At 42.5% G+C, this 27,192-nt stretch overlaps 1 protein-coding gene across 2 annotated transcripts in view; it reads left to right on the top strand.

The window, feature by feature from the left end:
• CACNA2D3 (calcium voltage-gated channel auxiliary subunit alpha2delta 3) overlaps positions 1 to 27,192 on the top strand; it is a 1,440,485-nt gene that overhangs the window by 642,260 nt on the left and 771,033 nt on the right. For both annotated transcript variants that reach the window (XM_077452052.1, XM_077452053.1), the window contains exons 6-8: positions 3,233 to 3,364; positions 7,484 to 7,544; positions 7,668 to 7,818. In XM_077452052.1, the coding sequence (XP_077308178.1) occupies positions 3,233 to 3,364; positions 7,484 to 7,544; positions 7,668 to 7,818 (344 nt within the window). The remainder of the gene's footprint in view (positions 1 to 3,232; positions 3,365 to 7,483; positions 7,545 to 7,667; positions 7,819 to 27,192) is intronic.

The raw sequence follows: 27,192 nt of genomic DNA, 5'->3' as shown, positions 1-27,192 counted from the left end.
TGGAGCGTTTTATAACCGCTTTTGGGTTGGTTAAAGGGGCTGATCCCTGGAAAGGGTTCCGCCTGATTCCTTTGAGTAGGCAGGAGGAGATTAAAAACCTGACGGTGTTAGTAAGGAACGAGAGCCTGCCCCCGGAGGACATAGCAACTTGGCTGGGGAGACACGGCCAGTTGCAGTGTCCTCTAAATAAATGCTTAGACGAGCGTGGGGTATGGACTGGAGCATGGAACACCAGGATTCGTTTGAGAAGATCTGGCAACACGGTTGCACATGTCCCAGGAAGTGCTTTCCTGGGACGAGATAGAATCCTGGTGTTCTACCCAGGCCAGCCCCGTAGGTGTTTCAGGTGTGGGTGTCCAACCCACATGAGTGCAGATTGCACAGTTGTGCGCTGCACTAAGTGCAATAAGTTTGGACACTCAGGTGACACGTGTGGGTTGATCTGCTGCAACCTTTGCGGTCAAATGGGGCATCCCTTTAGCAGATGCCCCAGAGCCTACAGGGGTGAAGCTGCAGCAGGTGGTGGGCCAGGAGGGGATAGTGCACCTCCTCCTGCTGGGCAGAGTTCTGGAGAGGAAAGGCAGGGAAGCGCTCCTACGGCGGAGCCACAGGGTGCACCTCGAACCCAAAAGGCAAGTAGGGTCCCTCAAAGAGAAAAGGGGGTACGGCATGCAGATGTTGCCCAGGCCCCTGTCACTGAAGTTCAGGTGCCCGGTCCAGATATTGGTCAGGTGGAGGTAGTTGGGCCTCCCTTTTTGGATAAGGGGGGGGCACAGGGTTCTGTTTCCCAGGTTACTGCTCCCACTCCCCTTCCTCGGAGATGTAGGCCGGGCAGACGTCTGGTCACTGTCTCCTCATCCGATTCTTCGGCTGGGGATGACAGGTCTGGGGAGGAGGAGATGGAAGTCTCGGTTAAGGGGGCTCAGAAACGCCCAAAAGAAGTATCGGATGAGGAAGGTGAAGTGGCTTGGGTCACGATTAGGAAAAAGCAGGGGAAGAAGAAGAAAAAAAGGGCCCCGTTACCTGAGGTGGATCCTGGGCCACCAGAAGGGCCTAGCAGTAGGGGTGATGCTCTACTTATAAATTTTTCTTCTGGGGAGGAGGAGGGGGAAGATGACATGTAAGTTGTTTTTTCCCTTTTGTTTGTATAGTTTATTATCTGTTAAATTGCAAAGTGTATGTTAACTGATATTTGATTTGTAATGAAAAATTTGTATGTTCGGTAGCAGATAACCATTAAAAAAATATCCACCTATATAGCTAAATATCTTGCTCGTTTTAAATAGAGCTTTCAGTCAGTGTTAGGAGATTGTGCGTGCTGTCTGTGTGCTCTGAACGCAGTATACACCGCTATATCCACCTATATAGCTAAATATCTTGCTCGTTTTAAATAGAGCTTTCAGTCAGTGTTAGGAGATTGTGCGTGCTGTCTGCGTGCTCTGAACACAGTATACACCGCTATAACCCCCTATATATTAAATATCTTGCTCGTTTTAAATAGAGCTTGCAGTCAGCGGTAGGAGATTGTGCGTGCTGTCTGCGTGCTCTGAAAAAGACGGACGGCAAAACAAATTATACAGGGGTGATAACCCTTCCCTATGTTTTCCAAAAAGCTTAAAAATCGTTTTTTTGACTGGAGCTACACTTTAAAAATGTACCAGTTGAAAATTACAAACCGATTCAACTTAACACAACAAACCTACACAGTCCCTGTCTTGTTTGCACCGCCTGTATACTGCTGTTCTGAGTATATAGGGCCTGGGGGCCACACGCATTTCCTTTTTTTTAATATGGGTACAGGGTTCCCCTTAATATGCATACAAGACCCAAAGGGGCTGGTAATGGGCAGGGAGGGCTACCCATGCCATTTTTCTCAATGATTTTCAACCATATTGCAGGAACCAGATATAACATTAAAACCGCAAACAGCTTTAAATGACGTTATTTCCGTTAAATGTCATTTTGTGCAGGGACTGTTCTAAACACGGGAAACACGTGGCACTTCACAGGCATACTACAGACACCCCCCAGGCACGATATTTAAAAGAATATTTCACTTTTTTTTTCATTTTAATCGTCATTAAAATCAGTGCTCCCGCCAAAACGGCCGTTTTTAAAAGTTTTTTTTGCATTGACCCATGTCCCCTGGGGCAGGAGCCAGGTCCCCAAACCCTTTTAGGACAGTATCTTGCATATTAGCCGTTAAAATTAACACTTTTAATTTTGAACGTTCGAGTCCCATAGACTTCAATGGGGTTCTAACGTTCGTACGAATTTGGGGTCCGTTCGAAAGTTCTGGTGCGAACCGAACCGGGGGGTGTTCGGCTCATCCCTAGTGAAGAGTAGTTTCTGATGTGGGTGACAAGTCCTCCAGCTCCCTCCTTAGCAGTTGGTTCCCCAAAAGCAATAGGGACTGAACTTGTGGTACGGAGACCCCACAAACCTAACCGCATGGAGTGGGAGAGCTGAAGGAGTTAACTGTGTGCATGCATGAGGTCTGCGCTAGTGCCCGACTCCATTGAGTGAGGTCACAGAGTTATGCTGGACTGGTGGGGCAGGGCACCGGCTAAGCGGTGTCCCCCTCTAAATGCTACATTCAGAAAGCAAGGTCTGCAGCAGCATAGAATAGAGTGTTTTAGAGAAGGGATCTGTATGTTGACACACAGATGCACAAGGCAGCTCACCTGGGATACCGCCTTAATGTTGACTTTCACATGGCTCTGCCTGTTACCAGGCTTTGGCAAGCATGTACTCTAGTGTGGGACACCCACGTGCAGGGTGAGGAGGCCCCCTCCCACACCCTTGTTTACAGGGCTTGATGCCACTATCCTTCTGGGGAGATTCTTAAAGAATAATGAGTATCCCAAATCCCCAGGGCTGGGCTACTCGGAATTTCCCAAGATCTTACTGTAAGGACCAGGATTCCACTCTCATCTTTCACCTGCCTTGAGTGGAGGACAGGTCAAATAAAATTATAAAATCTAACTTTTTTCACTCCAGGTATACTTTGTAACTACGAAAGGTCATCAATTTTTACAGGGTGAGGGGGCTTGCATTTTATTGGTTTCATTTTAAAGGGAAACAGTCATGTATACATATAATCTTTATAGCTTTTGTTCAAATTGGTGCCACAAGGTCCCTAGTGGTACCTTTCATTTCCTGCATGTCATGCTCTTGTATTCAGCCAATAAAAATAAAGATCAGTGATAATTATTGTGTCTTTCTTTCTAAGATCCTGAAATTGTGAATGGGATATACTGGTCGGAATCATTAAATAAGGTTTTTGTTGACAACTTTGATCGAGATCCATCCCTTATTTGGCAATATTTTGGAAGTGCGAAAGGTTTTTTTCGGCAATATCCAGGTAAGAAATCAATCGTCATTGTAGTAAATTGTGTATACTAAATTTTTTTGGTGTTTTGTAGGACATGTATTGATTAAAATAGCATTTGAAAGAAACTATCCTGGGTGCTTTATTAAACCCTCTTGTACAATAATGAAAAAATGTCATGCTTTCTAGCAATGACATCTCCAGTGTTTGTACTGTATCAGTACTATTGATATTGTGTTATCTTACTTACACTGCACGATTATGGAGTTCTGCAAGCAGTCTGAGGCTCGAGTTGTCAGTAATATGTCCTTAGTGTATAGATTAAAGCAGAATTGCAGCCAACAATTTTTTAGAATAGGGAAGAGTAAGAACCCCCACCAGGATTTTATTGCTGCCTGTGCCCCTCCGGTATCATGTATCATCACTTCTCATGTGGTAATCAAGACAGACAGCAGGGCTAATCTCTCCAATCCGTCCAACAGGTACCAGCACTGAATCTGTATATATGCTTATATACTATATACAGTGTGTATATATATATATATATATATATATATATATATATATATATATATATATATATATATATATAATTTTATGTATTTTTTGCAAAAAGAGATTTTGCTGTAAATGCTAGGAGTAAAGGAAAATCCTTAGAGACATTGAAAAAAAATAACAGATCTCCTATAGCTTTTAAAGTTACCCAGCTTGGTCCCCTACTGTTGTTAACCCATTAAAGCACAACTATAATGTTTTAGGGTCAAATCTATTTCATTTTTTTAAGTTGTTTTTACATTTTTGTATTAAAAACAATTAATACATGACAAAGGATTCAGAAAGCACTTTGAGTTAGATAAAGAAAATGCAACAAAAGCAGCTTTCCTTGCAGCTCCTATTGTCTGGTCAAAACGTCTCACAGCTAATAAAATAATTATAGTCACTGCTCTACACAATGGGCTTCTTTCAGCACAGCTGAAAAGTAATCATGCCAATGATGTGAAATAGGATACTATAACTCCATCTGCTGGCTAGATAGAAGACTGCATAGTATGAATATGCAATATTTCATAATTACCTGACTGAACAAAAATCAACTTATTTTGTTAGTATTTTTTTATCCTGAGCACGAAGAACAAATCCACTATTCATTGGTTCAGTCTTATACATTTTCAAGCATTTTTTGAATATCTATTGTATCCGTTTAGCAGACTAGTTTCCAAAGAGAAGAAATGGCACAAACTGAATTTGTAGTCAAATGCATCAGTTTACTAAGCTGTATGACTTGTTTGAACCATGTTTGATAGTGTGTTTTACAGTCATGTTAATGTAAAAATGTTGAGTTCATCTAACCAAAGAGTAAATAGGTGAGTAGCTGCTATTCCTTTGCATGATAAGAGTATTCAAAGCAGAACTCCAGCAAAAACTAACAAGATCAAATTGAATATCCCATTAAAGAATAAATTAACCACTTGCTTACAGGGCACTTAAACCCCCCTCCTGCCCAGACCAATTTTCAGCTTTCAGCGCTGATGCACTTTCATACAACACTGTACCCAAATGAAATTTTTATCATTTTTTTCCCACAAAAATGGTGGTATTTAATCACAGCTGGGAGTTTTATTTTTTGCTAAACAAACAAAAAAAGATGCAAAAAAAATAAAAAATCATGTTAAATAGTTTGTTATAAAATTTTGCAAACAGGTCATTTTTCTCCTTCATTGAAGTGCGCTGATGAGGCGGCACTGATAGGCTGCAGTGGTGGGCACTGATAGGCTGCATTGGTGGGCACTGATAGGCTGCATTGGTGGGCACTGATAGGCTGCACTGGTGGGCACTGATAGGCATAGTTAAGGCGGTACTAATAGGCACAGATAAGGCGGCACAGATGGGCACAGATAAGGCGGCACTGATGGGCAAAGATGGGCACAGATAAGATGGCACGGATGGGTGGCACAGATGGGTGGCACGGATGGGTGGCACTAAGGGGCACTGATAGGTGGCACTGCTGGGCACTGATGGGCGGCACTGATGGGCACTGATGGGCACTGGTAGATGACACTGATGGGCATGGATATGTGGAACTGGGGTGCAGCACCTTTGTTGAGACAGATTGTGGGCACTGCTGGGTGGCACTGTGGGCACTGCTGGGTGGCACTATGGGCACTGCTGGGTGGCACTGACGGGGGGCACTTATTTTTTAATGAGGTGGCACTGGCAGGGGGCAGGTGGGCACTGGCAGGGCTGGCCGTGATCGGGACTGATGTCCCGATCACGGTCGCCGGTGATCGGCTCTTTTTTTTGCTGACAGCGCGAGGAGGAATAATAGCCGATTACCGGCTCCGTTGTATCACATGATCAGCTGTCATTAGCTGACAGCTGATCACGTGATAAGGGGTCGGGATCGACCCCTTGCTCGTATCGGTGATCAGGCGAGTCTCATAGACTCGCCGATCACAGAGCGTGCCGCGCACGCCCCTCAGGGGGCGCGCAGGCCGCTCGTGCATGGGACGACGTCAATAGACGTAGTTCCGGCAAACGAGGTCCGCTCTGTAGCCGTCATTCGGCTATAGCGCGGGTCTCGAGTGGTTAAACAAGCAGGTTTGCTCAATTTCCAAAAAAAAACCGATCAAAAACAGCGCATCAAAGGGACTAGTAGATTGATGTGAAAAAGACTTTAAAATGTCATTTATTAAATGTAAACAATGAACACAGACATCTGATCCCTGCAGGATCTAAAACACATAAAAAGCACCAATCATAAAACGGACAGATGTTTGATAATGAAAAGCTCCTCAGATCTCTCAATTAAAACTTTGGAAAGGTGAAAACCAAAGACCAATGTGTACAGCTATCGAATGCCTAATGAATGCAATCAATCATCTGAAAGAACCCAGAGCGTTGTATGAAAAGTCAGTGTAAACGAATGGAACAACGTTCCTAGGGACACTCACTTCATAGGTGTTCAATGGACTGCAGAGCTGATGAGTCCAGTCTGATGACCGAGGGGGAGGTGTTTATTTCAGCTCCATCTGAAGCGTTCGGCTTGGAGGCAGAGGTGTAATGCTGCACGCTGGGTGGTAAGGATCAAGCTTAGTCACCAGATGATATCAGCTGTACACATAGGCAGCTTAGAGAACGCTGCACTGCTTGCAGCGCCGCTTGTCCGAGCGGCTGTGGATCACATGAGAGGCTTGTCACGTGGAAGGCTGTGAAGGGGAAGGTTGCTATGCCGACTCTCCTGCTTACATGTTTCGCGCTCCTGCGCTTTGTCAAAGCTGGAGCGGCATACAGCAACCAGAAAGATAAAGGCATCAATCTACTAGTCCCTTTGATGCGCTGTTTTTGATCGTTTTTTCTGCTGCATCCATTTTTTGCCAAGTCCATAATGGGTTAACAGCCGCACATTGAGACCATCTACAGGACATTTATTTAAATAAGCGAACATCCCACGAGATAGCCAAGCGCTCTTAAAGAGTCCAGTCATTTGTGCGCCAACTTTATATTGTTTTGTTTTACGTTGCTCAATTTCCAACCTTAAAACCGACATTAAACCCAAAATCATAAATGTAATATATTGCAGCTTACCAATCATTCGATGTGGTGACTGCATTAATTTTCTTTTTTTTAGACTTTTTCCCCCTCTGTTTTTACCAGAGGATCTGGTCAGTAGCACACATCCTGTATTACAATGCCCCCAATCTGGATGAAGGAACACTGGGGGGACCTTTGGACAGCATTGTCATCCTTCCACTAGATTGCACCTACTAAACAAAATTTAACCCACAACATTTTGCCTGTGCCTGGACAGTGAGAAGATAAGCAGAACAATGATCAGCTCACCCCTCTGTCACTCTGCTTTTTCCTCCTATCAGCTTGCTCTTAGTCAGAAAATAAACAGATTGTTTCCTTGCACTGCTTCTTCCTCTCCCACTCTAGCCCTGTTGTACTGGAACTGCCAATACCAGGATAAATTCTGATATGTAAACTGTTGCATTTAACAACATACATTTAATTACATATGTTTGTAGTTCCTTAAAAGTGAAATATAACCCTGATCAAGGTCGTGTTCTGACTTGTATTGATGTGGAGTGATTTATAATATAATTTTCTATTATAGTTAAAAAAAAATACCTTCTGCTTTCTTTTGTCTAGGTATTAAATGGGAGCCAGATGAAAATGGAGTTATCGCATTTGACTGCAGAAACCGAAAATGGTAAGTTGCCTTGCAAGACCCCTTTACGGGGCTGCTATTGTACAGCAAATGTGTTCCTCCATAAAAAATAAGAATAAAAAATAACTAACTGTGTTTACTTCTGTCTGTTATTTCTTAATGCAGGTATATTCAAGCAGCTACCTCTCCGAAAGATGTAGTGATTTTAGTTGATGTCAGTGGGAGCATGAAAGGCCTTCGTCTAACAATTGCAAAGCAGACTGTATCCTCTATTCTGGACACCCTTGGAGATGATGACTTCTTCAACATAATTGCTGTATGTTGCCTTTGTTCCTCTGCTGTCTTCTTTTAACATCCTTCTCTTGTGCAACCTTTTAAGTGGACGCGTCTGGACACCTGCAGGAGTCCGCTGAGCGATGTCAGCTCTTCAAATGCATTCATTTCTGCATTCAGTCAATATTAATTTAAGTGATAAGTTGAACTCTTGTACTCCTTTCAAAGGTCCCATTGACAAGTGCCCTAGTAGGCATCACAAAGAACAATACTCATAGCTATTTCAGGCTATTTCAGGGATTGTTACTGTTCGTGTATTATTGGAAAAAGACATAGAAAACAGCAGGTAAAGCAAGAAACAAATTAAAGTTAAGATGAGTTTTCTGTACATTTGTACTTCAAGGAAAAGTTCAGTTTCAATAAATATGTTATGTATACAGTGCCTTGAAAAAGTATTCATACCCCTTGACATTTTCCACATTTTGTCATGTTACAACCAAAAACGTAAATGTATTTTATTGTGATTGTCTCCAAACATTCTAAACAAAGGGCCTGTTTATTGTCCTTCAGACTCTAGGAGGGCCAGACTATGGCCAGCCAAAGTGGAAATTTTCCTGGCATCATTGGGAGTAAGCATTGCTACAATTGGTATTAGGAGGAGGAATAGTGCCCAGTCCTTGGTATCTTAGGGAGGAAGAGCACCCCCATTTTTGGTGTCAGTGGGAGAAATGGTGCCCCACTGTTGGTGTCAGGTGGTAGAATAGTGTCTTGTATTAGTGGGAGGAATAGTGCCCCAAGGGCTGGAAAAAGGCAAGCAGAGGGCCACATCTGGCCCTCGGGCCGCAGTTTGGAGACCACTGTGCTAGACCAAAACAAAGTGGCACAGAATTGTGAAGTGGAAGGAAAATAATAAACAGTTTTCCAAATTTTTTACAAATAAATATCTGAAAAGTGTGGCGTGCAATTGTATTTAGACCCCCCCGAGTCAATATTTTGTAGAACCACCTTTCGCTGCAATTACAGCTGCAAGTCTTTTTGGGGCTTTGCACATCTAGAGAGTGACATTTTTTCCGATTTTTTCATTTGCAAAATAGCTAAAGCTCTGCTAGTTTCAATGGAGAGCAATTTTTAAGTCTTTCCACAGATTCTCAATTAGATTTAGGTCTGGACTTTGACTGGGCTATTCTAACACATGAATATGCTTTGATTTAAACCATTCCATTGTAGCTCTGGCTGTATGTTTAGGGTCGTTGTCCTGCTGGAAGGCGAACTTCTGCCCCAGTCTCAAGTCTTTTGCAGACTCTATTGCCCTGTACACACGATAGGATTTTCTGACAGCAAAATCCATGTTTTTTTTCTGACAGATGTTGGCTCAAACTTGTCTTGCATACACACTGTCTTGTCTGAAATTCTGAACGTCAAGAACACGGTGATGTATGGAGAGTCGAGAACATTGAAGTTCAATAGCCAGTGCTGGTCTTCTGCTTGATTCCGAGGATGCGTGGAACTTTGTGTGTCAGAATTGTGTACACACGATCAGAATTTCCAACAATGGATTTTGTTGGAAAATTTGAGATCTAGATCACAAATTTTGTGTGTTGGAAATTCTAAATGTCCGATGGAGCCTACACATGATCTGAATTTCTGACAACAAGCTCCCATCAAACATTTTCAGTCGGAATATCCAACCGTGTGTACGGGGGCATAAAATTGCCCTGTCTTTGGCTTCATCCATCTTCCCATCAACACTGACCAGCTTCCCTGTCCCTGCTGAAGAAAAGCATGATGATGCCACCACCATGTTTCACAGTGTGGATGGTGTGTTCAGGGTGTTGTTCAGTGCTGGTTTTCAGCCACACATAACATTTTGTTTTTAGGCCAAAAAGTAAAATTTTGGTCTCATCTGACCAGAGCACCTTCTTCCACATGTTTGCAATGTCACTCACATGGCTTCTTACAAGCTGTAAACAGGACTTCTTATGGCTTTCTTTCAACAACGGTTTTCTTTTTGCCACTTTTCTTTAAAGGCCAGATTTGAGGAGTGCACGACTAATAGTTGTCCTATGGACAGATTTCCCCACCTGAGCTCTGGATCTCTGCAGCTCCTGCAGAGTTACCATGGGCCTCTTGGCTGCTGCTCAGATTAATGCTCTCCCTGCCCGGCCTGTCAGTTTAGGTGGACGGCCATGTCTTGGTAGGTTTGAACTTGTGCCATACGCTTTCCATTTTTGATGGATTGAACAGTGCTCCATGAGATGTTCAAAGCTTGGAATATTATTTTTATAACCTAAGCCTGCTTTAAACTTCCCCACAATCCCTGACCTGTCTGGTGTCTTCCTTGGCCTTCATTATGCTGTTTGTACACTAAGGTTCTCTAACAAACCTCTGAGGGCTTCACAGAACAGCTGCAATTTACACACAGGTGAACTCTATTTACTAATTCGGTGACTTCTGAAGGCATTTGGTTCCACTAGATTTTAGTTAGGGGTATCAGAGTAAAGGGGGTGACTACAAATGCAGGCCACACTTTTCAGATATTTATTTGTATAGCATTTAAAAAAACATTTATCGTTTTCCTTCCACTTCAAAATTACGTGCCACTTTGTGTTGGTCTATCACATAAAATCCCAATAAAATACATTTACATTTTTGGTTGTAACATGACAAAATGTGGAAAATGTCAAGGGGTGTGAATACATTTTCAAGGCACTGTATATTGTAAGGATCAGCATCAAATGCAGGGCATATCAAGATGTCAGTCTACTCACCAAGAAGCATTTCAGAGCTTTCTGACCAATTTTTCTGTCTCAAGACAGCACAAAAATATTGTAGTTTCCCATGGAAGGGTATATTTTTCAAATATACATCAAGCTCAAAGCTTTTCCTTATGACTATGTTTCTTGCTGTCTCTTTACTAACAGGCAGGTCTTCCAGACCAACTCTCTGCCTGGCTCTCTTTAAGCTGTTGGCTGGTTTTCTCTCAGGGCAACTATACACAGCACAGTTTCCTCTTATTCAGACCTGAGGCCGCGTACACACGCGGGGACTGTTCGCCCAACTTTGTCCGCTGAACAGTGTTTCGGCGGACAGTCCGCCCGTGTGTGGGCTTTCAGCGGACAGTTTCAGCGAACAGTCCGCTGAACAAGGTTTTTCGGAAATTCCGAAAAACTGTCCGCTGAAACTTTGTTTCAGCGAACAGTCCCCTCGTGTGTAGGCTTGTTCGTCAAACTAAGTTCCGCGCATGCTCAGAAAGGATTTACACGCCGAAAGTTATAATGCAGTGTATAGGACGTCGTATTTTTCGTCCCGTCGTACGTGCCGTTCACGTCATCGCGCACGGTTTCAGCAAACTGTTCGTTCGTCGTGTGTGGCCATGTCCGTCCATGCTAATTTTGAGCGGACTGTTTGCCGAAACTGTTTGACGGACAAAGTTGGGCGAACAGTCCCCGCGTGTGTACGCGGCCTTAGGCTGAACGTGAGAAATTCAATTGAGTTGAATGTGGATGGAGGAATCTCCACCACCAGCTATTGTATTCAGATAGTCACAGCACCGGCCGCTGCTTGAATACAATGGAGCCTCTGTACACTGACTTCTATCAATCTGGATGGTGCTTGCAGGGCTACCCATGGCATGGATTTTGGTCAATTCAGCAAGAAATTCTACTGAAATTGGAGCCATCTGTGGGGGTCTTCAATCCTAGAAGGCCAGAGAGACCTAGTCTAACCCCTGTCAGTTTGAGTCACAGGGAATCTCTCCTGACAGTCTTTTGGGCAGACCTCCACTATGTACAAAACATTGTGTGCTCAAGCGCAGACAGGCCTGGACACACACATCTAGTGTTTCCCTGTCCTACACTGTCCTACACAGTACCCATGTCTGAGGGAAGCATCGTTCCAATAATGAACATAGTCTTCAAATGGCCTCTGTGTCAGAACACTTTCTGGGACTCCCAATTCAACAGCCCAAAACAGACATATACCGTATATACTCGAGTATAGGCCGACCCGAATATAAGCCGAGGCCCCCAATTTACCCCCAAAAAAACTGGCAAACTTATTGACTCGTGTATAAGCCGAGGGTGAGACATGCCTGTCCATCCCTGTGTGTGTGTCCGTCCATCCCTGTGTGTCCGTCCATCCCTGTGTGTCCGTCCATCCATCCCTGTGTGTGTGTGTGTCCATCCATCCATCCATCCCTGTGTGTGTGTGTCTCCATCCATCCATCCATCCATCCCTGTGTGTGTGTGTCTCCATCCATCCATCCATCCATCCCTGTGTGTGTGTGTGTCTCCATCCATCCATCCATCCATCCCTGTGTGTGTCTCCATCCGTGTGTGTGTGTGTGTGTGTGTGTGTGTGTGTGTGTGTGTGTGTGTCCAGCCTACCTTTGTCCCGAGCCTCCGTCCCGTGCCTTGCCTCCTTGCCTCCGTCCCGTGCCGTGACTTGCCTCCTTGCATCCGTCCCGTGTCGTGCCGTGCCTTGCCGCCGCCGTCCCGTCCCGTCCCGTGCCGTGCCTTCCCTTGCCTCCGTCCCGTGCCCTCTTCGTCGGCGGCCATTGTAAAGTTCAAAAGCTGCGCCGCCGCCTTCGCCTGTGATAGGCGGAACACTGAATTTCCCAGCAGCCTGTGTTCCGCCTATCACAGACGTCGTATCATCCTCGTCCGTAGTACGAGGATGATACGATGTCCGTGATAGGCGGAACACAGGCTGCTGGGAAATTCAGTGTTCCGCCTATCACAGGCGAAGGCGGAGCCGGAGGCGCGGCTTTTGAATAGAATGGCCGCTGTCTGTCTGCTCGACACGCTGATCGAGCGGGCAGACAGCGATGACTCGAGTATAAGCCGAGGGGGGCACTTTCAGCCTCAAAAAAGAGGCTGAAAATCTCGGCTTATACTCGAGTATATACGGTAGTTAAAGACGGATAGCCTTTTTTGAGCCTTCCCATAGTCTAAGGCAGAACATAGATGGTTCCTGCTAAACTGCTCAAGATTTGAATCGTGTGTGGGCAGGCTGAATGTGCCAAGTTGATCGATCAATCAACTTGGGTGCAACCAGCCTGCCGGTTTCACTTCTGATTATTGCTAGCGGATGCTGTAGCCGCTAGCGACAATCACTGTCTTCTCCCAGCGGGGGTAGTTTACCCCACCTTCCTCACCGGGAGAATAATGTATCAGCAGAAGGGATTCCCCTGTCAGCACTGGCTGTGTTGATGGGGGAATCATGTGAATTTCTATGGGTTGCAGGAAAGACATTCACACCATCTATGGCCTGCCTAACATGCAACGGTAAGCAGACTGTGAAAACTACAGGACCAACTTGGTCCAAATATAATGTCAATAGGCCCCTAACTCCAATAGGGCCCTTTTGCAGCATAGTTTCCATAAATAGTATTGGTCTATTGCAAAGAATGCTTTCTCTGATAAAACTGGTTCCCCTCTAGTGCCACCCATATATATTTATATATATATATATATCTGAACTTATAAAGTATTCAGACACCCCTTCACTTTTTTTGCATTTTTGCAATGTTGCAGCAGTATACTACAGTTGTTTAAATTCATTTTTTTCTTCTCATTATTCTACACTCAGTACCCCATAATGTCAAAGTGAAAACAGAAATTTAGAAGTGCCTGTGAATTTATTAAAAAGCAAAAACTGAAATATCACACTGGTATAAGTACTTAGACCTTTGCAACAACACTTGAAATTTAGCTCAGATGCCTCCTATTTATCTTGATCATTGCTGGGATGGTTCTACTTCTTGATTGGAGTCTACCTGTAGTAAATTCATCTCTGTAACTGATACATTTTACTGGCGAGCTTGTTCTTTTAAAAAACAACAGACTCAGCAGGTGAACATTAAAGAAAGAAAGTCTAAAAAAAAAAAACAATTGCAGCCATCACATCTAAGATTTGTAAAGCTGTAGATATAATACTACATGTTTGCTTGTGGGTCTAATAACACTTTAATGTCAGGTCTCAGTTTGGCAATTTCTTTGTAGAATGTCCCATACATGTGCTGGACGCAAGACAAGCTTGTTTCAATAACTTTTTTAGCTCTAGTGAGACAGCTTCTCTTATACAGGGTAAGTGTCTCAATTTCTGACACACTGGTTTCACATCTAATCACATTTTAATTGTATGTACAAAGTTCCTTGCACAGACCAGTGCAGTGTTGCTGAGTGGTGGAAATTTCAACACTGGTAGCATAGTGGCAACCAGAGCTGTTGTGATAAAACGATTCACTAATTGTAGAGTAAAGGGATCCTTGCCCAGTATAGTAGTGCCCTTTCTTTACAAAATAAAATTTGGTTTGCCAACTTGATTGAAATTGTACAGCCACAGGCAAGCAACCGAGCACGGGAATACTGTAGAGTCTTCAAGATAACTAACTCGTTTTAGAGTAGGCGCAGTGAGTTATTCATTTGCAAGGTGCATATGATAGGTTCTTTAAGGCATTATAGAAACAGCAGATCATGTATCAATCATCAGGATAATGGAATAGCCCTTAATAGCAGAAGTATTAGTCAGTTGGGCCGCTCCATTAGAGGAACAGGGGCGCCGCCAGGCATGTACTGGCCATTGAGACTACAGGGAGTTTCCCGGTGGGCCGATGGCTCCGTGGGCCGGTTTCAGTGACAAAGTAGTGGCTGCAGGGCTTGCCCTCAACTTCACGCAGTGATGTGAGAAAGATGAGAAAAATACAGAGGAGAATAAGTGAAATAATAAAAGAGGTTAGTGAGGAATCCTTATGTTTTGCTACTTATGTTTTTTTGCACAATTACGTATAGTTTTATATACTGTTTTTGTGCTTGTTTGCAAAATGAAAGTGGGCTGGTCTGGATGAAGTCCAGGGCCACATTTTTGTCCCAGTCCAGCCCTGGGCACCGCCCCCCTAGTCCTTGCGCCCAGCCCTAATCTACATGCAGGCTGCCGAACGCATGAGGCTCTAATTGGCTTCAAAAAAGGTGGGCTCCCAGAGCAACTGATATTCGCTATTGTCTTCCTGATTGCCCTCCTGGTCAATTTGGAAGTGGGCCTTAAGACCCGACTGGTCCAGAGGAGAAGCAACAGTATTGGCCGCAGAGGAGGAGACACAGGGGAAATCCACTGAGGAGACGCACCTAGATGGGGTAAGTGCGGGGCTGGTGGGTGGACAAGCTAGCAGGGGGGGGTTTAGTTTCAGTTTCACTGACGGACCAACCAACTGGGGGGTGGCGAGTGATTTGTTTGTAGCCCCCCCAAAAAAATGGAGCACCAGCCACCACTGGTAGTAGTAATAGTTACAGTGCACAAAAGTTTATCTGGAATGAAGCATCATCCCAGATAGCAAGTAAATGAGCTGCAAGTTTCAAAATGACTTGCTAAGCAATCACTAGACTTGCCAGGCTTCACAAGTTTGTTGTACAATTGCAGCAAGTCAGCATGACTCCAGATCAACTTTCTTTGCAACATTATGCAAGTCTGTTGCAACTTCTGGTTCAGTTATGTTGTGCAACAGTCATCCCACCACAGGGGTCACTGTGGCTGAATTTGGAAAAGTGTCAACTAGAACTTTTGCTTCAAGTTGCTTACAACCTGCTAGTAAAATATGCAGCAAGTTAACAAGACTTACAATTCAACACTGCCACAAATTTGTGGCAAGTTATCCTTGCTATCTGGGATATATATCCACACTTGAGATGTTACTCTCAGTGGCAGTAGCTTCATGAACCTGTCTAGTAGTGATGAGCCAAAAGTACCTGGGATCATTCTGAGGCAAGTTCAGCAAACAATACTAAAGTATAGGTGCCAAATCCAACCCGTGAAAGTCAATGGAAGCTGAATGTTAAAAACAAACAAATGGGGGACCTGGCCACTGCCCTGTGGAACTTGGGTTCCCTAGGCAAAATAAATAAATACTTAGAAACACTCTGTTTGGCAGGAAGCAACATTTTTATAAATGTTTAATTTAAAACATTAGAAAAGCAAACTTCCTTTAAACAGCATGCCTGGGGGATGCCTTGAACCTGCCAGTGAATTGGCGCATTTGTGCACTCTATACAACCTACTACAGCAAAACTGACATTTACTAAATTAACCCCATCCTGGCGCCCAAAATCTAGTGAGACCCCAAGGGAAAGTACTTACATTCTTCACAGATGGAGAACCGTTAAGCCAGCACCCGGTGACTGTAGCTCTTGACCTTAAAACATTCCAGTGAGCTCCAGGCTTCCAATGCCAAGCTTCTCTGGCCCCTCAAAACATCTGGAGCTTCTCCATGTTTCATCAAACCCCAGGCTACTCAAACCCAGGTCTATGCCTAGTCACATGGTAACCCTCTAAGGAGGCCCAAGGGAGAACATGGACTTCCCAAGGTCACTCCCTAAATATTTATACCTTCTTCAAGCCTGCACCTCCTAGTGGTGTGCCAGGGAGAGATAAATATCTCTAGCTCTGGTTAGTGCAGCTCTCATTTTATATTGCCAGAGGCACCAGCAACAACTATTTGCAGCAAACAGAAGCTAGCTGTAACCAGAGACTGAGAGAAACCTAAAAAAGCTGAGCTGTCAATTTATCTAATTTGACTGCAGAGTAGCATTACTTCATAGGACTGGTTGCACAAAGAAAAAATGACACCCCCCAGCGTTGTTCTTTTTGTCCTTTTATCTTAGATGAGGGTCTGATATAGATACTAATGGGTATGGATTTTAAGGGGTAACCCCAATCAAGTGAAGCAAAAGCATGAGGTTCCCACTAAAAATCCACACCAGACCCTCATCTGAGCATGCAGCTTGGCTAGCCCAGAAAGGGGAGGATAAGTGTGCAACCCTCCCAAACCATACTAAGCCACATGCCCTCGAAATGGGGGGTACCTTGCCCCCACGATGATGTGGACAAGAGCCTTTTCTCTACAACTGTGGCCTGGTGGTTGTGGGGGTCTGCTGGTGGGAGACTTATCAGAATCTAAAAGCCTGCTTTAGCCATAAGGGGGCACCTATATACCAGCCCTGCCATGTAAATGAGCAAAGGGTACATAGTACCCCCTTTCATTCAGAAAAAAAATGCAACGTTTAAAAAAACAAACATACAAGTGTGTTTGACAAGTTCTTTAATAAAAAAAAAAATGTTCCCATCGTCAATCGTCATTGTTCTTGTGATACAGATAACAAAATAGTTTCAGTGATGTATTTAATAGACCAAAAGGGAGCAAATAAAAGACGTTTGCACACACTTTAGGCTACCGGTATGCTTTTTCAGTGCAGAAGGAAATTAGAGCTTACTAAGGAAGTGTACTCAAACATAGTCAGGCCATGTTTAATGAAGATCTTACATTGGATAATTGAACCCAGAAATACAGTACAGCATCTTGTAGCTGAGGAAACTCAGCACGTATGTTATCAATTTTCATGATTATTTCCCACCACAAGTATTTTATGCAAATAAACCCCTTTCCACATAAACTATTAGCTCTAGAGATACTTAAAGTGTCCCATTTGCTCAAATATCTCTCTTATTAATCTTTAATTACTCAGTGCATAATTAGTTAGAGTCTTATTATTGTGAGACATAATTACAATGAAAATTCCATATCTTTTTAATTTATTATATTTCTTTAACAAAGCCAGTATTTATCATTTACATGAAAGATAGTCTTTAGGTTATATCAATTAGTTATCTGGATAATTAAGGTAACTAAACAGTTACATGAACTGTGTAATTAACATTATTATCAGATTTAGGATTGTTACCGACAATGCAATGGCAGCATCCCAAAGTAAAGGGATTACCAGAGAAAATACATATATACTGTACTAATATATACTAGGCAGAATTGCCACCTTAACATCATTTTTTTAAGACCAGATGTGCCCCTTTGCTTGTTTTTATCCGACCCTTGGAGCACTATTTCATCCACTGATACCAACAATGGGGCATAATTGCCCTCAATTCCCCACCAATGAAGGGGGTACATTTCCTCCCAATGACACCAACAATCAGACACATTTCCTCTCAATGACACCAACAATGGGGCCCAATAACAACAATTGACGTGGGCACAATTCCTCCCACTTACACCAATAATGGGGTGCAATTACTTTCACTGAAACAAATAATGGGATATTATTATTTCCCACTGATATCACTACCATTTCTACTCCCACTGGCAACAGTCCGGCCATCCTAAAATCTGAAGGACAGTAAACTGGCCCTTTGTTATAAAGTTTGGAGACCCCTGGGCTAGACTTATAAATCAGGAAGTAATTGAAGAAATGTAACAAAGTTTAATACATGTACATATAATATACTTTCCTATTTATTTACTAATGCTAGAAACATAATGATTAAAAATAGTCAACGTTGATTGGGAGAATGAAGATAAAATTGGTTCATAGCAGAAAAACTCCAATGTGTTTCGAGAACAAACAGTCTCACCCTTCTTCATGGCTTAGGAATTTTGGTTGTTCTTAAAATGACTCAGACAAGCAAATACCAGATACTGTGGTTTTCTGCTTGGAACAGTTTTAAAAGGCAGGTTAATCCAGTGTTAACAAATGCAGGAAAAAAAAAAGCTATCAGTCAGCAATGATAGCCAACATTTTTCTTTGGGAGTGTTGATCCCAATGGTCCCCCGCAGCCTTTACTACTTACTCTTGATGACCCTTAGCCCCTGTACACACGGTCGGAGATTTCCACAACCAAATCCGTCGGATTTTGCCCGTCGGATTTTGTCCGTTGGATCTTGTCCGAAACTGTTGCATACACACGGTCGGACAAAGTTCGCGAAAAATCCAATCTTTCAGAACGTGATGACGTAATTTCGTTACGATGGGACTACATTCAGGCTAGTAGCCAATAGCTTTGATGTAGGAATTTGATCAAAATTCTCTACACATGATCAGAGTATGTCCGATCGGCCCAGTTGGTCGGGAAATATTTCCAACATGTTGGAAAATTGGGTCTGACGGATATTCCGATGGAATCAGTCTGATGCACACCACACACAGTCGGATTATCCGACGACACAGTCCGATAGGACACATTCCGACGGATTCTCCGACCGTGTGTACAAGGGCTTAGACATCACAAGAGATAGCAGTGACTTGAAAGTCAGCAGAAGGAAACCAGTGAGAGCTGCAGAGGACTATGGAGATCCATACTACTGTAAACAAACAGGCTACCATTGCTGGCTGCTGTGTCTTCATCTTCTATATTTAAAGAGTTAGTGACCTAGAACAAACATAAAAAATAAAAGTTTGAGTGTAGTTAGAACTTTTTATCTATAGCCGTGTTCCTCGTCATTGAGTCATAAAGTACCGAATCCCCTAAAATCCCCATGGTAACCAAGGAACTAGCACTTTCAGAGGGAAAAGTCAGCACTAACGGCCTTCATAATTTCACATTACAGGTTTTTCTTTGAAGCCTAAGTGCAGCCAAAGTAATATTAAAACACAAAAAAAAGGACAAGGGACATAATTTACAGTCAGCGGTTATCTGTTACCAGTAGTCTTTGGTTATGTAAAATCCTCCTCGCACTGATGGAGTTAAAAACACCCCCATTCATAGTAATACAATTTTTCCAGTAATGCCATGTACACACGAGTGGATTTTCCATCATAAAAAAATTGGATTGTTTTTCTGACGGAATTCCGCTCAAGCTTGGCTTGCATACACACGGTCACACAAAAGTTCTCTGAACTTTCGACCGTCAAGAACGCGGTGACGTACAACACTACTACAAGCCAAGAAAAAGATGTTCAATGCTTCCGAGCATGCGTCATCTGAGAAAGCATAGGAATTTTTGCGCGTCGGAATTTGTACAGACAATCGGAATTTCCGATCTGAACTTTTTCCGACCAAAAAATAGAGAACCTGCTTTCAATCCTTTTGCTGGTGGGAATTCTGCCAGCAAAAGTCTGATGGAGCATACACACAGTCGGAATTTCCGACCAAAAGCTCACATCAGACTTTTGCTGGGGGAATTTCTGATCATGTGTATGGGGCTTTAGGCTTTGCTCACAGTGGAATGTGCACCATGAGCCACTTTATAATGCCTGTTTCTGCAGCTCGCAGTACCGTGCTGTAAATGTGCACTGTGGTGCATTGCGATGCAAAGTTAACTGCTCTAATGCATATCTACAACTTGCTGTAACTTACCTGCGTGAAACGTACCTATGCTCTGTGTGTTACACTGAACTCAAAAAATTAGTGCAGGAACTAGGTTGGCAGCTCATTCATTTTGAATTGGTTAAATAGACTCTATTGGTTAAATTGGCTGAATGGGCTTCAGTACAAAAGAATGCATGTATTGCATACCACTACATTCTGGTGTGAACATGTCCTAAAGCTAACAAGAATGGCTGCTTAGAGTCATAGAGCAACACACGAGAAAACAGCTTGTCATGTGTATGAGGACCTTGGGCAAAGAATAGTGCCATCCAGATGTCAACAATGTGCATGTACCTCTGATGTGCTATGTTGATGTTAGAATGTGGTTGATGCCTTATCAAGAGAAAGTTGTCTTTGGACAGATTTACTTACACCTTCTTGTTTAAATGTGATCAGCTTTGATTGAATACAGCAATTTTAACCTCCTCGGGTTGGGATTTTAGCACCATAAGCGGTAACCCCCGAGCCAGACTCGGGATCGCATTGCTGGATACAGGGAGAGTTACTTACCTTGTCCCCTGGATCCAGCGATGTCCTCCGCACTGTGTGATCGAGCTGTCCTCCACTCGATTCACACAGTGCCCGAATGCTGCCGAGCTCTGTTCCCTGCGACGTTACGGCGCACGGGAGCGGAGATCGGCGCCAAATTCAAAAAAGTAAAAACACACACAGTACTGTAATCTTACAGATTACAGTACTGTATAAAAAAATGACACACCCCCTTTGTCCCTAGTGGTCTGTCCAGTGCCCTGCATGCACTTTTATATTATAAATACTGTTTTTTTCTGCCTGGAATTTGGAGATTGCCCATAGCAACCAAAAAGTGTCCCTTTATGTCAAAAGTGATTTTAGACCAACTAGAAAACAGCGATAATAAATTATAATTACTTGCAGAATTGAGCGATAGAGATTTGTGGGGAAATTCGTCATCAAACACTAAATCTAATGACAGCGACAATTCTGCAAATTACCAAATTTCAGTGTTTTTGGATTTGATTGCATTATTGATACTTAATGTGATTGTAGCCGTATTAGTGCAATTGTGACAGAGAAAATTGAGTTCTGTCCGTGATACTTTTTTTATTTGCACTAACATACAATTTTTCAGGACAAGCTTTCGGGGTATGTCCAGTACTGCTTGGACCTTGAAGAAGGGGACATACCCCGAAAGCTTGTCCTGAAAAATTGTATGTTAGTGCAAATAAAAAAAAGTATCACGGACAGTACTCAATTTTCTCTATTACATTATTGAATAATTTTTATTATTATTTATTATATTATAAACTTTATCATACCCGGGATGTCTGCTAGACTCTGGTTTGGACAGATTTAAGAGAGTTATTCCTAAGAATTACAGGACTACAATTTAAAACGCCAAATTTCCATGCAAAATAATTGTACTGCTTTCAGCACCTAAAACCAGAACTAATCATACCGCCAGGGAGGTTAATACATAAGATTGTAAGAACTTTCTTTACCATTCCATACCCTTATTTCTTTCACTTATTGTATTTTTTCCAATAAAAACTTGCTTTCATTTTACTATCCATTGGTATAGATATAGAGAAATTCCTTAGAACTAGTAGCTAGAGTATACTGCAGAAAAAAATGTGACAGAGCAAACATTCCAATGTGAAATAGAGGCAGGACAGCATGGATCCATACAATACTGCACATAAAGAATGTTTATAACGTTTTTTGGTTTCTTGCACGAGTTGCACAGTTTACGCTCTAAGCCCCTGGTGCCAAACCTGCAGCCCAAGGGATGCAGGTGGCCCTTTGGTATATGATGTGTGGCCCTCGGACCTCAGCAATCTGTAATGGGCACATTAATTGGGATAATAGCATTGATCTCTACTATATTAAAAAATGATGTGCTATAGATAAATGGTGTATGATAAATGAATCAGAAATAAATAAATCACTAACACATAATTGAGTGATAATATATGAACATCCCAAGTGAATTCTCAAAGGGTTGTGAGTAAAATAAAAAAAGTGTTACAAAAATATTTATATTGCTGTGTCAAAAAACTGAAACAAAATAACAAGGTGAAAAAACTAGCAAAATAAAAAATCGAATGATGCCGCATTTCACACTTTGCAAAACTTGATCAGATGCTTCAGAGAGAGAGACGATATACATAAACAGAACCAGGTGGCCTCTTACCAAATCTGATGGACCCCATGTTATAAGGATCAAACTTGCCTTGTTTCAACCCTACACTGGGATGATTTCCAGCCGATCCGCTCCAAATGATCACTCAGTAGCTCTCCCACAGTGGAAACACCAAGAGGGGATAATCATTCAGCATTCTCCAGCAACAGCAGCGATCAGCTGTGATCTTTCCCCCTGATCTGCTAATTGGGCATGTTGGCTCTCTTCCGTAGTAAATGGCAGGGTGAATTTCTTATGTACATAATACTTGCCTTTTAACTTCATATAATGACTCCTCTGATAAATGTTTTAATTGATAAGTTGAAAAAGAAAGATGAAGAACTTCATAGCGCAGTAAGTCAAGGTGTTTATTCCAAAGATTTTCTCATTCACGGCACAGAAATATAGACAGCCCACAACGCTAAGCTATCAGGCTACCAGCTGGTGCGTGGTGACATCAAGGGATTCTCTCCAACCGACGCATTTCCCTGTAACAAGCATCGATGCATCATGTATGGTTAATACAAGGCAAGTTAGACCCTTATAACTTGGGATCCATCAGATTTGGTAAGAGGCCATCTGGTTTTGTTTATGTATATCTCCTCTGCAGGTTTAAAGCATCTGATCAAGTTTTGCAGAGTGCTAAAGGCGGCATAATTAGATTTTTTATTTTGCTAGTTTTTTCACCTTGTTACTTGGTTTTAGTTTGGACAATTTTGACACATTAATATAAATATTTTTGTAACACGTTATTTATTTTACTCACAACCCTTTGAGAATTCACTTGGGATGTTGATATATTATCACTCAGTTATGTGTTAGTGATTTATTCATTTCTGATTCATTTATCGTACACCATTTATTTATAGCACATCATTTTTTAATATTGTGTTTATATAGTTTGCACATCTCTTTTGTGTTTATTACTCCATGTTGAAATTAAGTATTTAATTTTGTTAGGAGATAGCAGCATCCACTTATGTTTACAAGTGTTTAGTCGTCATTTTTTTCACCTTTTTATTTAGGTATTTTATATGAGTGATTGGGTGAGCACAGATTAATTCACATACACATTCATCTCTACTAACCTCATGTAACATGTTGCTAGTTCCATATTGTTTTTGCAGCATATCTCCTGCCGAAAAATGTACCATGCAAAGGATATTCTCCTGCGCTTGGGTGGTGGGCTTGGAGGTGTATAGCTTAAACATTCTTCTTCCGTGCCAGTGGTCTTGCTGCCCCCTCAGGACAATGGGTATCCTTGGGACAGTAAAACAATAGCAAGAGAAGGGCACACCGACCTAGCGCATTGCCACGATAAATTTTATTTTGATTAAAAGACAACAATTGTTATACTCACATAAACACAGTATATTTAAGCATATCATGGTTGCTGTAGTCAATCAGTAGTGTGGGAGGACCAGGCGGCGTCTGTGATGTCTGACACATTTCAAAGGAGAAACGTCTTCTTCAGAGCCAGTAGTAGTCACCTGAAGGCAATCAATCTCACTTGCTATGCTTAAATATATACCGTGTGTATGAGAGCATAACAATTGTTGTCTTTTAATCAAAATAAAATGTATTGTGGCAATGCACTAGGTCAGTAGGTCATTCACTTGCTATTGTTTTACAGTCCCAAAAATGTACCAAGCCCACACTCTATGACCCTCATTTCCTCTATTAGGTCTGCATTTTCTGACAGTCCTCTCAAGCATTACATAAATTGAACATTATATGCAGCCCAATGGTGGTGCAAGGGGCTTCATAAGTTGACAGCCACTGCTCTAGGCTTCTGTTCTATTTTAAAAGCAATCTATTGCAGTCAATTTTTTAAGTAAAAAATTGCATATTTTACATAACAGATTCTAATTAACTAGTACAATAAAGCAGAAAAAATACCCTAGTGCAGTGCACTTTTAAAAAAAGGTTGGTTAGGTGAATTCTGATCTGCACCTGTAAAAATAGATCTGGAAAAGGGTAATATAGTTCATTGCAAAGTATAAAATTATGTTTGTGTTTAATTCAACCCAGATACTTTATTTAAGTGGAAGCTGACCACACTGTTTTATTCTGAGCTCTCTTGGGCACTGTACAAAGTGGTGCAGCTCAATGTGAACCTCATAAAGAATTTTGCAGATTCTCATAAGTACATATTAAAAACTCTTAGTTCATATATATGGTGTGTGTATATATATATATAGTGGGGTTCAGCTCAAGTGTAGTGCTTCCAAGGACTCAATCTACTCATCAATATTCATTTAAGGATTTTCATTTACCCAATGCTATGTTTCGGCCTTCAAAATGAAAATATAGTTTTGACTTTAGCTCTACTTTAAGCACAGACTCACTGCTTAATCCCACTCAACCTTGTGCTTAAAGTAGAGCTAACGTCAAAACTATATTTTCATTTTTGACACAGGAAGGAAGGATTAGAACCCTGTTAGTTTGTTTGTTTTTTGCCATCTTTGTCCTATTGGGGAGATTACCCTTTACTTCCTGTCCCATAGCCAAAACAGGAATTGGGAGGAAATCCCTGAAAAATGAGGAAATCCTAGGTTGTCACCATTGGAAGACTTCCCCTCTATTACTGTTTATGGGACAATCTAAAACGTGGTATTTTCTTTCACTTTCACTCTGATAACAATAAACAAAACAAATAGGGAGGGTTAACCCAGGTACACATGGGCCGAATGTTGGGAGACAACGGCCCGTTCAAAAAAAGATAAAAAGGCCAACATTCATTCCGCGTGTTTGTTGGTCTGTCCAACTTCCGTCGGACATGCATACTGGAAAACCAGCAGCCGACTAACGTCCGATCAGCGCTCTCAGCCAATGACAGAGATAAGAGTGTTCTGATGGGGGGGGGGGGGCTGTCCCCCTGTCAGAACACAATAGCTCAGCGGGAGGGGGATCACTGAACTAACCTTGCATGGTTAGTACAGCGGCTCCTACCGGAGCTGAAATTTTACACACAAAATGAATAGTGTGTACCCGGGTTTAATCTCCCTAAGGAGACACAAACAGTAATACAACTTTGACAGATGTTCTAATACCTCTCCACTTTATCTGAAACAAAAAAAAAGTTTGTTAACAAACTCCTCAAATTGGGACTGTACAGCTCAACACTGTCTCTCTCCTTCAGGTGTTGGCCTTGTCAAATCACCCCTCCTTGTTAATCTATTTGTCTTTACATACAACATTACAACAAATGTTGATAAGATTCCTATACCACATTAAAAGATATTAAAGCGGGAGTCCACCGGGACTCCGCGTTTTTTTTTTTTTTTTTTTAAAGCCAGCAGCTACAAATACTGCAGCTGCTGACTTTTAAAATAGTGACACTTACCTGTCCAGCGCGCCCGCGATGTCGGCACCCGAAGCCGATCTCTAGATCGTCTCTTGAGTGCTGCCGCCGCCATCTTGGGTATGGGAATCAGGAAATGGAGCCTTTCGGCTTCATTTCCCGGTTCCCTACTGCGCATGCGCGAGTCGCGCTGTGCAATAAGAACGGTCCCCGCTGCCTCTGGGATCTGTGTGTTTCCCAGCAGGCAGCGGGGCACTTGCGGAAAGGGGACAATCTACGCCCCTTTCCGCAGAGAGCTATCCCGGAAGTGGGTGCAGATACCTGTACTGTACAGGTATCTACACCCTCCTCCCCCCTGAAAGGTGCCAATTGTGGCGTCGGAGGGGGGGAGGGTTCCGATGAGCGGAAGGTCCACTTTAGGGTGGACCTCCGCTTTAAATATATAAACATAGTCATATTTTCTATATATATATATATATATTATATATATATATATATATATATATATATATATATATATATATATATACCCAAAAGTGTACCGACATTTTTTACATATAGTAACTTAAATACAAAAGGTCAAAATAGATAAAACCAGATAACTATATGGCAAATAGAGTGCAAAATTTCCATGGCGTGTCCCTCAACTCACCAAAAAAGAGGACCGCTCGCCTTAAAATCAGGAACTGTGTAACTGGCAGGATCACAGGTGAAAATAGAGGGGAAAAAAAGCATAAAAAAAGAAAACGAATACAGACCTACATCTAATGACTAGGGATGAGCTTCGTGTTCGAGTCGAACGTACGTTCGACTCGAACATTGGCTGTTCGTCCGTTCGGCGAAATCCGAACTCTTGGTCCGTTCGCGTCAAAATTCGTGTGGCGCGCACGGCCCACAATGCACTGCGATGGCGCAGTGCATTGCTGGCTCATGATTGGCCAAGCATGCACTGTGACCCCGCATGCTTGGCCAATCACAGCGCCAGCAGCGAGGAGAGCCATGATTGGCCACAGGCATCCTGCCTGTGGCCAATCATAGCTCAGGCTGTGTAGTGCACGCCCCACACTATATAAGGCCGCCTTTGAGGCGGCCTCGTGTAGTGTGTTGGCATCTGAAGCAGTGGGTGTTCTGTGTACCTTCAACACAGTACACACCGATCGTTTTTGGCTGATTTCCTATCTTGCTGTTGTGTAGTGGTTATTGTCTGTGCCCTGACCGCAGTATACACCACTATATTCACCTCACCTATATAGCTAGTGATCTATCTTTAATAATAGAGCTTGCAGTCAGTAGTGTTAGGAGATAGTGCGTGCTGTCTGCGTGCTCTGTACCCAGTACATACCGCTATAATCCACCTACATAGCTGTTCTCTATTTGAGCCCAATTGCCATCTGCAGGAGTTATTGGAAGTTGTGTGTGCCTCCAGCACAGCACAGTATATATCTGTATATACCCCTTTATCTCTGGTGTTCTCTGGTTATTGTCTGCGTGGCCTGACCGCAGTATACACCGCTATATTCACCTCACCTATATAGCTAGTGATCTATCTTTAATAATAGAGCTTGCAGTCAGTAGTGTTAGGAGATGCGTGCTGTCTGCGTGCTCTGTACCCAGTACATACCGCTATAATATAGGGCAGGCCCCTACTTTCAAACATCCAACTTACAAACATCTCCTACTTGCAAACGCAAGGAGACAGCAGCAAGTGAGATGAAAAAAGATGGACGACAAAACAAATTATACAGGGGTGATAACCCTTCCCTATGTTTTCCAAAAAGCTTAAAAATAGTTTTTTTGACTGGAGC

This window comes from Lithobates pipiens, unplaced genomic scaffold, assembly GCF_037356315.1.
Source record: "Lithobates pipiens isolate NorthernLeopardFrog02 unplaced genomic scaffold, aLitPip1_a1.2 Scaffold_23, whole genome shotgun sequence".
Classification (NCBI taxonomy): domain Eukaryota; kingdom Metazoa; phylum Chordata; class Amphibia; order Anura; family Ranidae; genus Lithobates; species Lithobates pipiens.
Note: the sequence above shows the minus strand (reverse complement) of the source record. Positions and strands in the feature narration are given on the sequence as shown.